Here is a 12,557-nt window from a genome sequence, read left to right on the forward strand (position 1 = left end):
TTGAAATTTGACAGGGGCGGGCTGCATTGGCAGGTGGTCGGAGCTCCTGTCGAGAAATGCGGAATTTCAGGTTTCCCCGCATGCTGTTGAGTTTTTCATCCGTCACATGTACAGTTGTGTGTTGACAGATTCGCTGCTCAGAAGTCAGCCTAATTGACAGGCTTGGCTTCCAGCTGGATGGGGAACTCTCGGGAGGAAGCCGCAGGTAAAGAGCCTGCTACTACTAGTGGGAGAATGGGGTGGGGGGGGGGGTCCGATCTCTGACCCTGGTGAGGGGGTCCAATCCCTGACCTTCGGAGGCTGGGGGCGTCTGATCCTCATTCCCGAGATAGGGTGTGACCTGGGGCGGGGGGGGGAGTCTAATCCCCAACCCTGGCGGGATCCGATCCTCATCCCGGTAGGAGGGGTCTGGTCCCCAACCCTGGGGGGTCAGATTCCCGACCCCAGGTGGGGTATATGGGTTGGGGGGGGGGGGGAAGGAGGATTTTTTTGGGGGGAGCTTGGTGCACAAGGGGGAAGCACTTACCTTCTCCATGAAGCTGTCCTCGCCTTCCTTCAGCTGTTGGGTTTCCAGAGGCCTGGGAAAACTGGACGGCCAGGGTTAAAACTGCAAACCAGGTTAAATCAGAGGCTGCCAATGTGTATTTATTTCAAAACTATTTTTCTGAAAGTGGGATAGCGTATTATACATGGATACTAATATATCAACAATACTAACATTTTTCTTAATCAAAGGCTGAATTGGCATGCATATTATACAATGGGGTATATTTGATTCTGATTTACAGTATATCCCAAGTGGATTAAGGAAAGCCCTAATGACATGGTGTACATTGACTTCCAGAAAGCTTATGAGAAAGTTACACACAAAAGACAACTATTCAAACTTACAGCTTCGGAAATTCAGGATTAAATCTGTGAAATGTTAAGAAATTGGGTGAAGGGTACTAGGGAACAGCAGCTTGTTGGAAGATTATGTTGGAGTAGAGGGAAATAATGAGTGTGGTGCCCTAGGGATCTGTGTTGAAATTCCTAATGTTTCTAATTTACATTAATGAATTAAATTCAGAAGCTTAATTTAAAAAAAATGAAATTCATTGATTTAAACCAAACCACAAGCAGCAGTTGAATCTGAGGAGGCAGCTTGGGAACTACAAAATGGCATTGAATAAAATTCATTTCAATGGAAGTAAAATCCGCCGGGTTCCCTATCACCCTGCAAACCCCCCCCCCGACAGATTTTCCTCTCTGCCTTCCTCCCAGGCAATGCTTAATGCCCAACTGGGAAAGATGGAAACCTACTCCCAAGTCTTGGGCTTTTCAGCCTTGAAAGGAGGTGGTTGAACGGTAACCTTACAGTAGTCTATGAGACAGCAACTGCTATAGAAAAGATCGAACTGGAATACTACTTCAAAGTAAACTGACAGTAGGACAAAGCAACACAGGTTCAAATCAGTAAAAGCCAAATTTAAGACTGATTTCACAGATCGAGTGCAATGGACTTCTGGGTAAGATCGTGATTCCATGATAGGAAGGGACGACTGACTAAAGGGGGGTGGAATAGTCTGTCATTTGCAACTTTTATTTTACAATATGAGCACACCCCAGAGGCTTTAATCTTGCCTACTACATGATATGAAGCATGACCTCGTGTGCAAAGTAATCTGGAATAACATGCAAACAATAGACCGATCTCTTTTTCTCTGAACTTATGGGCCCAAGTTTCCATACGCGCCTAGAACGGCGCAGTCCCGACCTGGACGCCCGTTTTTTGTGCCACAAAGTGCACCTAAAAAAATCCTCGGTATTCTCCACCTACTTGCAGGTCCTCTGGCCCTCGGCGCAGCCAGCACGAGCTGTGGGGGGGCGGAGCCAGGTCCCTGCGCTGAAAACAGTGCCGGGACCTCTGCACATGCGCGCCACAGTGGGCACGCAAGTGCAGTAGCTCCAGGCGCCGAACTGTGTGGGAGGGGCCCGAAGCACGCAGCCCCTAGCCCTGGCTGAATGGCCTCACTGGGGCTGCGTGAATAAGGCTCCTCCCACGGCCAGCTCCTGCTCCTCCCCCCGACCAAACCCGACACCCGCTCCCCCCTCCACCCTGCCTCCGGACCAAACCCGACACCCGCTCCCACCCCCCCCCTGCCTCCGGACCAAACCCGACACCCGCTCCCCCCCCCACCCTGCCTCCGGACCAAACCCGACACCCGCTCCCCCCCTCACCCTGCCTCCGGACCAGACCCGACACCCGCTCCCCCCCCCCCCTGCCTCCGGACCAGACCCGACACCCGCGCCCCCCCCCCCCCCGACTGACCCGACCCGACCCGCGCTCCTGTTCCCGCTCCCCGCCTACCCGACTCGACCCGACCCGCGCTCCTGTTCACGCTCCCCGCCCCCCCGACTGGACCCGACCCGGCCCGCGCTCCCGCCCCCCGACCCCCCCCCCCCCACTGGACCCGACCCGACTCCCGCTCCCGGACTGGATCCGACCTGACCTCCCCTCCCTCTCCCTCTCCCCCCCCACTCTCCCACTCCCCCCCTTCTCCCTCTCTCTCTCTCTCCCTCTCTCTCTCTCTCCCCCCCCTCTCTCTCCCTCCCCCCCCCCCCCGACCCGACCCAACCCAACGCCACCTACCTGTAAATCTGGTTCTGGGGACTGGCCGGCAGCCTTCGGTCCGAAAGGGCCTGCCTGAAGCACTTTCACACAGGTAGGAAGATGGTTTATTTAATCTTTTCTTTGCTTATAAATGTTTATTCAGGTTGGATTTATTTGTATAATATTTGTATAAGTATAAATAAGGATTTATTATAGAATTTAATGACTTCCCTTCCCTTCCCCCCCACCTCGTTCTGGACGCCTAATTTGTAACCTGCGCCTGATTTTTTAATGTGTAGAACAGGTTTTTTCAGTTCTACAAAAATCTTCACTTGCTCCATTCTACTTTAGTTTGAAGTATGTTTTCACTGTGGAAACTTTGAAATCAGGCGTCAGTGGCCAGACACGCCCCCTTTTGAAGAAAAAATTCTGTTCCAAAGTAGAACTGTTCTACCTGACTAGAACTGCAGAAAAAAAAATGTGGAGAATTGCGATTTCTAAGATAGTCCGTTCTCCACCAGTTGCTCCTAAAAATCAGGTGCAAATCATGTGGAAACTTGGGCCCTATATGTTTACATTACATCAGAGGCAATTAAGATCAGTCAAACTCTTCATGTCAGATGGAATTATCAACTAGGTTTATTCACAGATAAGGGCCTAGAGATTTGCAGTAGTAAATTAGTGCAGCGCTAAACCTACCGTGCAAGACCAGTTTTCCAGCACTATCAGCAGCAAGCCCAATGTAGTGTGGCCGTAGCATCCCTGAAGCAAGAGCAGCGTTGTCTTAAAGCAAGGCTGTCATTTTAGAAAGCAGTGTCGGTCCCTTAAAGGGGAACGGCCATCTAAAATGAAAACATTTTTAAAAAATAGGCAGTTTTTTTGCCCTTAGAGCTCAACCGCCTTCTGAAAAAAAATTAACATTAAAAAGAATTTCCAACGGGAATCTTCAGCTCTTTCATGAGCAGTTCAGCAGGTGGGATCCCTGTGAGTGAGTGGGGTCTCGTGCGGTAGCTAAGCAGGACTCGGGCTAGGCAAGTCTGCAGTGAGCCTTCAGTTACTCTCTTCAAGCAAGCTCTTCAAGCCTTGCTTGATGGTTTGCACTGCTCTCTCTGCCTGACCATTGGACGCTGATTTAAATGGGGCAGATGTGACATGTTTGATCCTGTTACAGATCATGAATTCTTTGAACTCAGCACTGGTAAAACATGGCCCATTGTCACTCACCAGGACATCGGGTAGGTCATGTGTGGCAAACATGGCCCGCAGGCTTTCAGTAGTGGAAGCGGATGTGCTCGCCGACATTATCTCACATTCAATCCACTTGGAATACGCGTCTACAACCACAAGGAACATTTTACTCAAGAACGGGCCTGCATAGTCGACGTGTACCCTCGACCACGGTTTGGAGGGACAAGACCATAAACTTAGCGGCGCCTCCCTGGGTGCATTGCTTAACTGCGAGCATGTATTACATCTGTGAACGCATCGATACCGGGCCACCACACGTAGGATCTGGCTATCACTTTCATCATTACGATTCCTGGGTGGGTACTGTGGAGGTCATTGATGAAGGTGTCTCTGCCCTTCTTGGGGACCACTACTCGATTGCCCCACAGAAGGCAGTCTGCCCGTATAGACAATTCATCTTTCATCTTTCCGTTGCTGGAACGGCTTTATCTCTTCCTGCATTTCCACTGGGACACTGGACCAGCTCCCGTGAAGCACACAGCTTTTGACTAGAGATAATAAGGGGTCCTGTCTTGTCCAGGTTTTGATCTGCCGGGCAGTGACGGGTGATTGCTCACTCCCAAATGCTTCCATAACCATGGCTAGATATGCGGGCTGCACCATTTCCACCCCCATGCTGGGCAATTGCTGCCTACTGAGAGCATCGGCGCAGTTTTCTGTGCTTGGCCTGTGGCGGATGGTGTAGTTGTATGCGGACAACGTGAGCGCCCATCTCTGGATGCAGGCCAATGCGTTGGTATTTATCCCTTTACTCTTGGCGAGCAGGGATCTAAGAGGCTTATGGTCAGTTTCCAATTCGAAATTTAGCCCAAACAGGTATTGATGCATTTTCTTTACCCCATAGATACATGCTAACGCTTCTTTCTCAATCATGCTGTAGGCTCTCTCAGCCTTAGACAGACTCCTGGATGCATAAGCAACTGGTTGCAGTTTCCCGAAATCATTAGCTTGTTGCAATACACACCCGACGCCATATGACGACGCATCACATGCTAGTACCAAACGCTTACATGGATCATACAACACAAGCAATTTGTTTGAGCATAACAATTTTCTCACTTTTACAAAGGCATTTTCTTGTCTTTTGCCCCAAACCCATTCGGGCCCTTTTCGTAGTAAGACATGCAGTGGTTCTAACAGTGTGCTGAGACCCGGTAAGAAGTCACCAAAGTAGTTCAGGAGTCCCAGAAACGACCGCAGCTCTGTCATGTTCTGTGGCCTCGGTGCGTTCTCGATTGCCTCCGTCTTCGCGTTGGTGGGCCTGATGCCATCCGCCGCAAACCTCCTTCCCAGGAACTCCACTTCAGGCGCCAGGAAAACGCACTTCGAGCGTTTTAACCTGAGCCCCATGTGGTTGAGTCGACTAAGAACCTCCTCCAGGTTCTGCAGATGCTCGACTGTGTTCTGACCTGTGACCAAGATGTCGTCCTGGAAGACCACGGTGTGCGGGACCGACTTCAGTAAACTTTGCATGTTTCTCTGAAATATCGCCGTCGCCGATCGGATTCCAAACGGGCATCTGTTATAAACAAAAAGACCTTTGTTCGTGTTGATGCAGATGAGGGCCTTCGATGATTCCTCCAGTTCCTGCGTCATGTAGGCTGAAGTCAGATCCAGCTTCGTGAACATCTTTCCTCCCGCCAACGTTGCGAAGAGTTCGTCGGCCTTTGGTAGTGGGTATTGGTCCTGCAGGGAGAAACAATTGATAGTTACTTTGTAATCGCCACAGATTCTGACGGTGCCGTCTCCCTTGAGGACTGGGACGATAGGACTGGCCCACTCATTGAACTTGATCGGGGAAATGATGCCCTCTTTTTGCAGCCGATTTAGCTCGATCTCTACCCTTTCCCTCATCATGTACGGTACTGCTCTGGCCTTGTAATGGATGGGTCGTGCCCCCGGAATTAGATGGATCTGCACTTTTGCTCCTTAGAATTTCCCAATGCCTAGTTCGAACAGCGAAGGAAATTTGGAAACGATGATCACCCCCGCAGCGCCAACAAGGTGTTAATGGCCTTGCATTCATCACTCTTGATGGTGGACTCTGAGACATCTGCGGACATGTAGCTGCAGGTATGTGTGACCTGCCCTGTACGCTACAATTCTAAAACAACTTCACTTTGTTCACAGTACTTGTAGCAGCACTTGTGTGCTGAGAGATTTGCTTAGTATTGTCACTGGTGGCAATGAACGCCTGGGCTATCGCTATGGCCCTACTCAAGGTTGGGGTCTCTATCGTCAAAAGTTTGCGAAGTATGGATTCGTGGCCAATGCCAAGTACGACAAAGTCTCTGAGCATGTGCTCCAAATGTCCTTCAAGTACGCAGTGTCCTGCAAGGCATCTTAGCTCGGCGACATAACTCGCCACTTCCTGGCCATCAGACCTTTTGTAGGTGTAGAACCGGTACCTCGCCATCAGAACGCTTTCCTTCGGGTTCAAATGCTCTCGGTCCAGTGTGCACAAATCGTCGTACGATTTCTCCGTGGGTTTCGCTAGAGTGAGCAGATTCTTCATGAGGTGCCCCACAGATGGTGAGGAGGGTCGCCCTTCATTTGGCAGCGCTCTCTTCCCCATCTGGCTCGTTGGCCACGAAGTATTGGTCGAGTAGCTCCACAAAAGTTTCCCAATCATCTCCCTCCGAGAATTTCTCCAGGATGCTCACTGTTCTCTGCATCTTTGGGTTCGCTATCTATCTCGTCGCCAGTTGTAGTGTATGGAGAAAGAGTCAGACTGAACACTGTGAACTCAAAGTAAAGTGTGACCGTGGTCTTTTATTGCAGGTTTCCAGAGTGCCTCTGCAACCTGTGAAGCCTCCTTAAATACCTGTGCTCCCAAGGGATTATGGGTTCTCTTGGGACTCCAGGGGATGAGCCCTCTGGTGGCTGTACAGAGTAAATACAAGTTTACATATATAACAGTATCCTCGTACGTTATCCTCCTTCTCCCATCCCACTTCCCCTTCATCCCACAAAACCTTCTGATTTACAAGGTGTGCACGGTGTAAGCATGCACCTCTTGCTTTCCTCACCACAATTCTACCCTTGTGCCTTCCTCATTTCACACACCCAAGAAATCCAGCCTGCGCAGCCAGTGGTTGACAGAGGAGAATGAAGATGAAGAAACACCGTCACTCGATTTCACACTCCCAGCCACCAGCTCCTCGAGGTCATCCTGCAAGGTAATCTGCATTGACCACCACTGAAGGTCAGCAGCCTTCCACCAGCCATGCTAGATCCACTGGGGTAACACTGCATGACCTCAGTAGGATAGACGAAGGTACACAAGTCACTAAATGCTGATTCATTGCTTTCTGGATGCTATATTACATGGGTAGATGTATAAAGTTGCTTTGTGGTGGCTTTTATTTCAGCATCGTGGCCCAGAGAATGTTGTGATGGTCAGTAACAGAGGGGAGGCAAGGTGTGGGACTAATGTTGAAAGGGGAATTGAGATTTTGTTCACTGGTACTGCAGGCAGATGATTCCATCATGGATATCCCGGCCAGAAAGGAGCGGTCTGGGTTGCATCCTTCCTTCTGCTTCCTCCTCTTCTGCGTCTTCCTCTTCCAGCCCTAATGTGAATTCGTCGGTTTCGAGTGGGAGACAGTGACGGATTATTCAAATTAGGCCCGGTAGTTAAAATAGGCTGTGTTTCACATTGAGCTCTCCGCTCCCGGAGGGTGTTTCCCTCCTGCCCCGCACCCCCAGCTATTCGAGCGCATCCCCAGTTAACATCAACCCATATTCTAAAGTGATTCCATCGCAAGAGCCTGCTTACCCTACAACTTAAGTCATTTGAGCTCTTTAATTGCTGCTAGGATTATTTCATTGTAGTATACCTGTATGTGGATATATTCTAATATTAAAAGTCAATATTAGAGGGTGATTATTAATGTTCACTCTAATCTTTTTTTGGGTCACGCGACTCCTTTAACGGGCTCCACGGCCTATTCAAAAATCACCAAGGGAACATTGGTGTATAATATTGCTTAATCTCAGTATTCAAGTTAAGTCAATAAACCATGCAAGCCTCTCCATCTCTGTGGGCACCCATATCTAGTCTTTCATGTGAAGGATTGCTACTAGGGCAAGGTAATGGAGGGCTGCTGGTGCTATAGAATTGTAGCCAAACAAAACAACAAATTGTATTTTTATAGCGCCTTTAACGTGGTAAAGCATCCTAAAGTGCTTCCCAGGAAAATTATAAAACAAATTTTGACACCGAGCCACATAAGAAGATAGAATAGAAGAATTCTATGATTCTATGATAAGGAGATCGGCAGATGACCAAAAGCTTGAACAAAGAGGTAGGTTTTAAGGAGTGAATAAAGGAGAGGTTTTGATAGGGAATGCCAAAGCTTGGGGCCTTGGCAGCTGCAGGCATGGCCGTCAATGGTGGAGCGATTAAAATCAGGGATACTCCTGAATTGGAGGAGTGCAGCTATCTCGGATTGTTGTAGGGCTGGAGGAGATTACAGAGTTAGAGAGGGGTGGGTCCATAGAGGGATTTGAAAACAAGGATGAGTATTTTAAAATCAAGGTGTTGCTTAACCGGGAGTCAATGTAGGTCAGCGAGCCCAGATGGGATGGGTGAACGGGAGTTAGGGCACGGGTAGCAGAATTTTGGATGACCTCAAGTTTACGTAGTGTAGAACGTGGGAGGCTGGCCAGGAGTGCGTAGGAATAGTCAAGTCTAGAGATATCAAAGGAATGGATGAAGGTTACAACAGCAGATGAGCTGAAGCAGGGGCGGAGTTGGGAGATGTTACGGAGGTGGAAATAGGTGGTCTTAAGGATGGCGTGGATATATGGTCGGAAGCTCATCTCGGGGTCAGATATGACATCAAGGTAGCGAACAGTCTGTTTCAGCCTCAGACAGTGGCCAGGGAGAGGGATGGAGTCAGTGACTAGGGAAGGGAGTTAATGGTGGGGACCAAAGACAATGGCTTCGGTCTTCCCAATATTTAGTTGGAGGAAATTTCTGTTCATCCAGCACTGGATGTTAGATAAGCAGTGTGACAATTTAGAGACAGCGGAGGGGTCAAGAAAGGTGGTGGTGAGGTAGAGCTGGGTGTTGTGGGTACATGTGGAAACTAATGCAGCTTTTTCGGATGATGTCGCCGAGGGGCAGCATGTAGATGAGCAATAAGAGGGGGACAAGGTTAGATTCTTGGGGGACACCAGAGGTAACAGTGCGGTAGTGGAAAGAAAAGCTATTGCTGGTAATTCTCTGGCTATGACGGAGGGGGTCAAGGGTTTTTTTGAGAAGAGGAGTGATGCCAGCAGATTTGGGGCAGTACAAATGTTGACATTTTCAGAAGAGATGGGAGAAAAGAACATTTGCTATTAGCTAATGGTTGTGAGTATAGCAATTTAAGCAACTCCCGTTTTAACATAAAAATTTGAAATATTAATTATAATTACAGTTAGATTGTATGGTCAATATGTGAAACATAGTGAGAGAATATGATGGACTTATTTTAAATCAAATTAATTGAAGCACACTTTAATAACCAGTTCTAAAAAAAAGCAGGAGTGAATGCAGCTTAATATTTCATTCATTGGTATTGGATTATCAGAAATCTCACACAGTTGGTACAGGAAGTGATCTGGTTCTGTTCTTGGTTCAAGCTTGTGATTAAACTTTTTATAGCCTCACCGAAAGTGCAAAGGTTACAAAGCTAATATGTTTATTGCAACTAATCTTTTCATAATACCCATGAGCTAATTTCCACATACTTGTTTCAGGCTCTCCGCTCGCTGCTTTTCAACTTGTACACATTCCTTCCATCAGGAGGGTGCAACAGTCTGAGTTTCACCAATACTTTTAATGATGTCCCTCCAGGTTGACCCAACAGGACATGCCCAACTAGTTTTACTCCTTTCTAAGAAATTCATGTTCTTTTGAGCAAACTGGTGAAAACCTGATGACTCACGCAATGCAGACAGGTGAATTGAAATATCAGTGTCATGAATATTTAACCTGAAGTTTGTTGCTCCCTCTGCTGCTGGATATCCAGGATTCTGGCTCTATAGCTACCAGGCGAGCCAATAACCAGGCAATCAACATATCTCTAAACATTAAGTTCAGAAGTGTAAAGTTCCAATAACCTTATTTTGAATTATATGCTATTTTTTATTAATTGAACAAATTCTAAAGTGTCATCTCCTATGCTTTACAGAGGAAAAATTGTGTAGAATTGATGGCGTGCACGGGATTCATGAACTCCATATATGGGAGCTGGCCGGAGGGAAGAATATTGCTTCACTTCATGTGAAATGCCTGGATTCTTCCATCTACAAAACAGCAGCATTACAAATACGTGAGCTCTTCCACCATGCAGGAGTTCACTCTGTCACCATTCAGGCAGAGTTTTTTGATAGAGTGACTGACTTCGTTTTAATGTGCAACTACCCCTGTATCTCAAGGGAATGTGAGAATAAAATGTGCTGCAGCCCACAGAAAGATTCTGACCTTGATGTTGAGGGTTACATAGAGATGAGTAACAATCCTCCAGGGACCTCGTGTAACGGCCACACCAGTAACAGGGCAGAGGAAGATAATGCGGAAGAAGCATCCACTCTTCCATCTTTCGGTTTGTCAGCAACAAATGACACGAGTGAAGAAAAGGAACACTCAAATAGACTATTGAGTTTGCAGAGTACATCACTATAATAAGTTTATTTTATATGTAAAAAAAAATCAGATTTCACACTGAAGTTGAATCTAGGACTGGTGATTTCAGTTTATCCTTGTTATAAAAAGCAAAAGCCTGCTACAGAAGAGTACAGATCAAAAAGGTCTCATTCTGTTAATGTGTTTGAGATGTGCTTAGCTAAAGTTCAACTTCCTCATTATAACCAGTTTGAAATGAGCTTGCAGAACTAAATACAGTTCACAGAAAGTGACCTTATTTGTGTTCTTGTAAACTTTGAGATTAAGTGGCAAATTGCCATTTGATTGTTAAATTGACTAAAGATGATGAGCTAAGTTTTATCTCTTGCAAAATATCTAAATTGCACATCAACCCTGAGGGAAATCCTCAGCTGTATTTAATTTGAATTGCAAGAAGTTGAACTTCTTGCTTGTGTCAAATGTCCTGCATTGACCGTTGCTTTCAAAACAGGAAAAACAATTCATTTGAATTGTTCCAGGTTGAACAAACCATAGTAATTTAATTTCTTTTTTTTTTACAAAATATTGTATCTTGGGATGATCAAGTACAAGGTTATTGCTTTTTGACACAATTGTTCAGCGGTGCTATTTGTATACGAGCCGCTCGTTCAAATGCATTTAGAATCATAGAATCATCGAAGTTTACAGCACGGAAGGAGGCCATTTTGGCCCATTGTCCATGCCGGCCAACAAGAGGCTATCCAACCTAATCCCACTTTCCAGCTCTAGATCCATAACCCTGCAAGTTATGGCACTTCAGGTGCACATCCAAGTACTTTTTACTTTTTAAATGTGGTGAGGGTTTCTGCCTCTACCACCCTTTCAGGCGGTGAGTTCCAATGTAGATGAATGTGAGGTTATCCACTTTGGTGGCAAAAACAGGAAGGCAGAATATTATCTGAATGGTGACAGATTAGGAAAAGGGGAGGTGCAACGAGACCTGGGTGTTATGGTACATCGGTCATTGAAAGTTGGCATGCAGGTACAGCAGGTGGTGAAAAAGGCAAATGGCATGTTGGCCTTCATAGCGAGAGGATTTGAGTATAGGAGTAGGGAGGTCTTATTGCAGTTGTACAGGGCCTTAGTGAGGCCACACCTTGAATATTGTGTACAGTTTTGGCCTCCTAATCTGAGGAAGGACATTCTTGCTATTGATGGAATGCAACGAAGGTTCACCAGACTGATTCCCGGGATGGCAGGACTGACATATGAAGAAAGTCTGGATCGACTAGGCTTATATTCATTGGAATTTAGAAGAATGAGAGAGGATCTCATAGAAACATGTAAAATTCTGATGGGATTGGACAGGTTAGATGCAGGAAGAATGTTCCCGATGTTGGGGAAGTCCAGAACCAGGCATCACAGTCTGAAGATAAGGGGTAAGCCATTTAGGACCGAGATGAGGAGAAACTTCTTCACTCAGAGAATTGTGAACTTGTGGAATTCTCTACCACAGAAAGTTGTTGAGGCGAGTTCGTTAGATATATTCAAAAGGGAGTTAGATGTGATCATAACGGCTAAAGGGATTAAGGGGTATGGAGAGAAAACAGGAATGGGGTACTGAAGTTGCATGATCAGCCATGATCATATTGAATGGTGGTGCGGCTCGAAGGGCCGAGTGGCCTACTCCTGCACCTATTTTCTATATTTCTATGTTTCCAGACCCCCCTAACCCTCTGCGTGATTAATTTCCCCTGAAATCCCCTCTAAACCTTCTACCAATTACTTTAAATTTATGCCCCCTAGTTGTTGACTCCTCTGTTAAGGGAAACAGGCCCTTTCTATTCACTATATCTAGGCCCCTCATAATTTTATACACCTCAATGAGGTCTCCCCTCAGCCTCCTCTGTTCCAACGAAACAAATCCAGCCTATCTAATTTGTCCTCATAGCTTAGATTCTCCACTCCTGGCACCATCTCGTAAATCTCCTCTGTACGCTCTCCAGTGCAATCATGTCCTTCCTGTAATGTGGTGACCAGAACTGCACACAGTACTCCAGCTGTGGCCTAACCAGTGTTTTATACAGTTCAAGCATACCC

The 12,557-nt window shown here is 46.9% G+C and overlaps 1 protein-coding gene across 2 annotated transcripts in view; it reads left to right on the plus strand.

Moving 5' to 3' along the window:
- Positions 1-10,769, plus strand: part of LOC139272627 (calcium/manganese antiporter SLC30A10-like) — a 46,687-nt gene extending 35,918 nt beyond the window's left edge. For both annotated transcript variants that reach the window (XM_070888705.1, XM_070888706.1), the window contains one exon: positions 10,024-10,769. In XM_070888705.1, the coding sequence (XP_070744806.1) occupies positions 10,024-10,517 (494 nt within the window). In that variant the 3' untranslated portion in view covers positions 10,518-10,769. The remainder of the gene's footprint in view (positions 1-10,023) is intronic.
- The last annotated feature ends 1,788 nt before the right edge of the window (positions 10,770-12,557 follow it).

The sequence above is a fragment of the Pristiophorus japonicus genome, chromosome 9, assembly GCF_044704955.1.
Source record: "Pristiophorus japonicus isolate sPriJap1 chromosome 9, sPriJap1.hap1, whole genome shotgun sequence".
Lineage (NCBI taxonomy): Eukaryota > Metazoa > Chordata > Chondrichthyes > Pristiophoridae > Pristiophorus > Pristiophorus japonicus.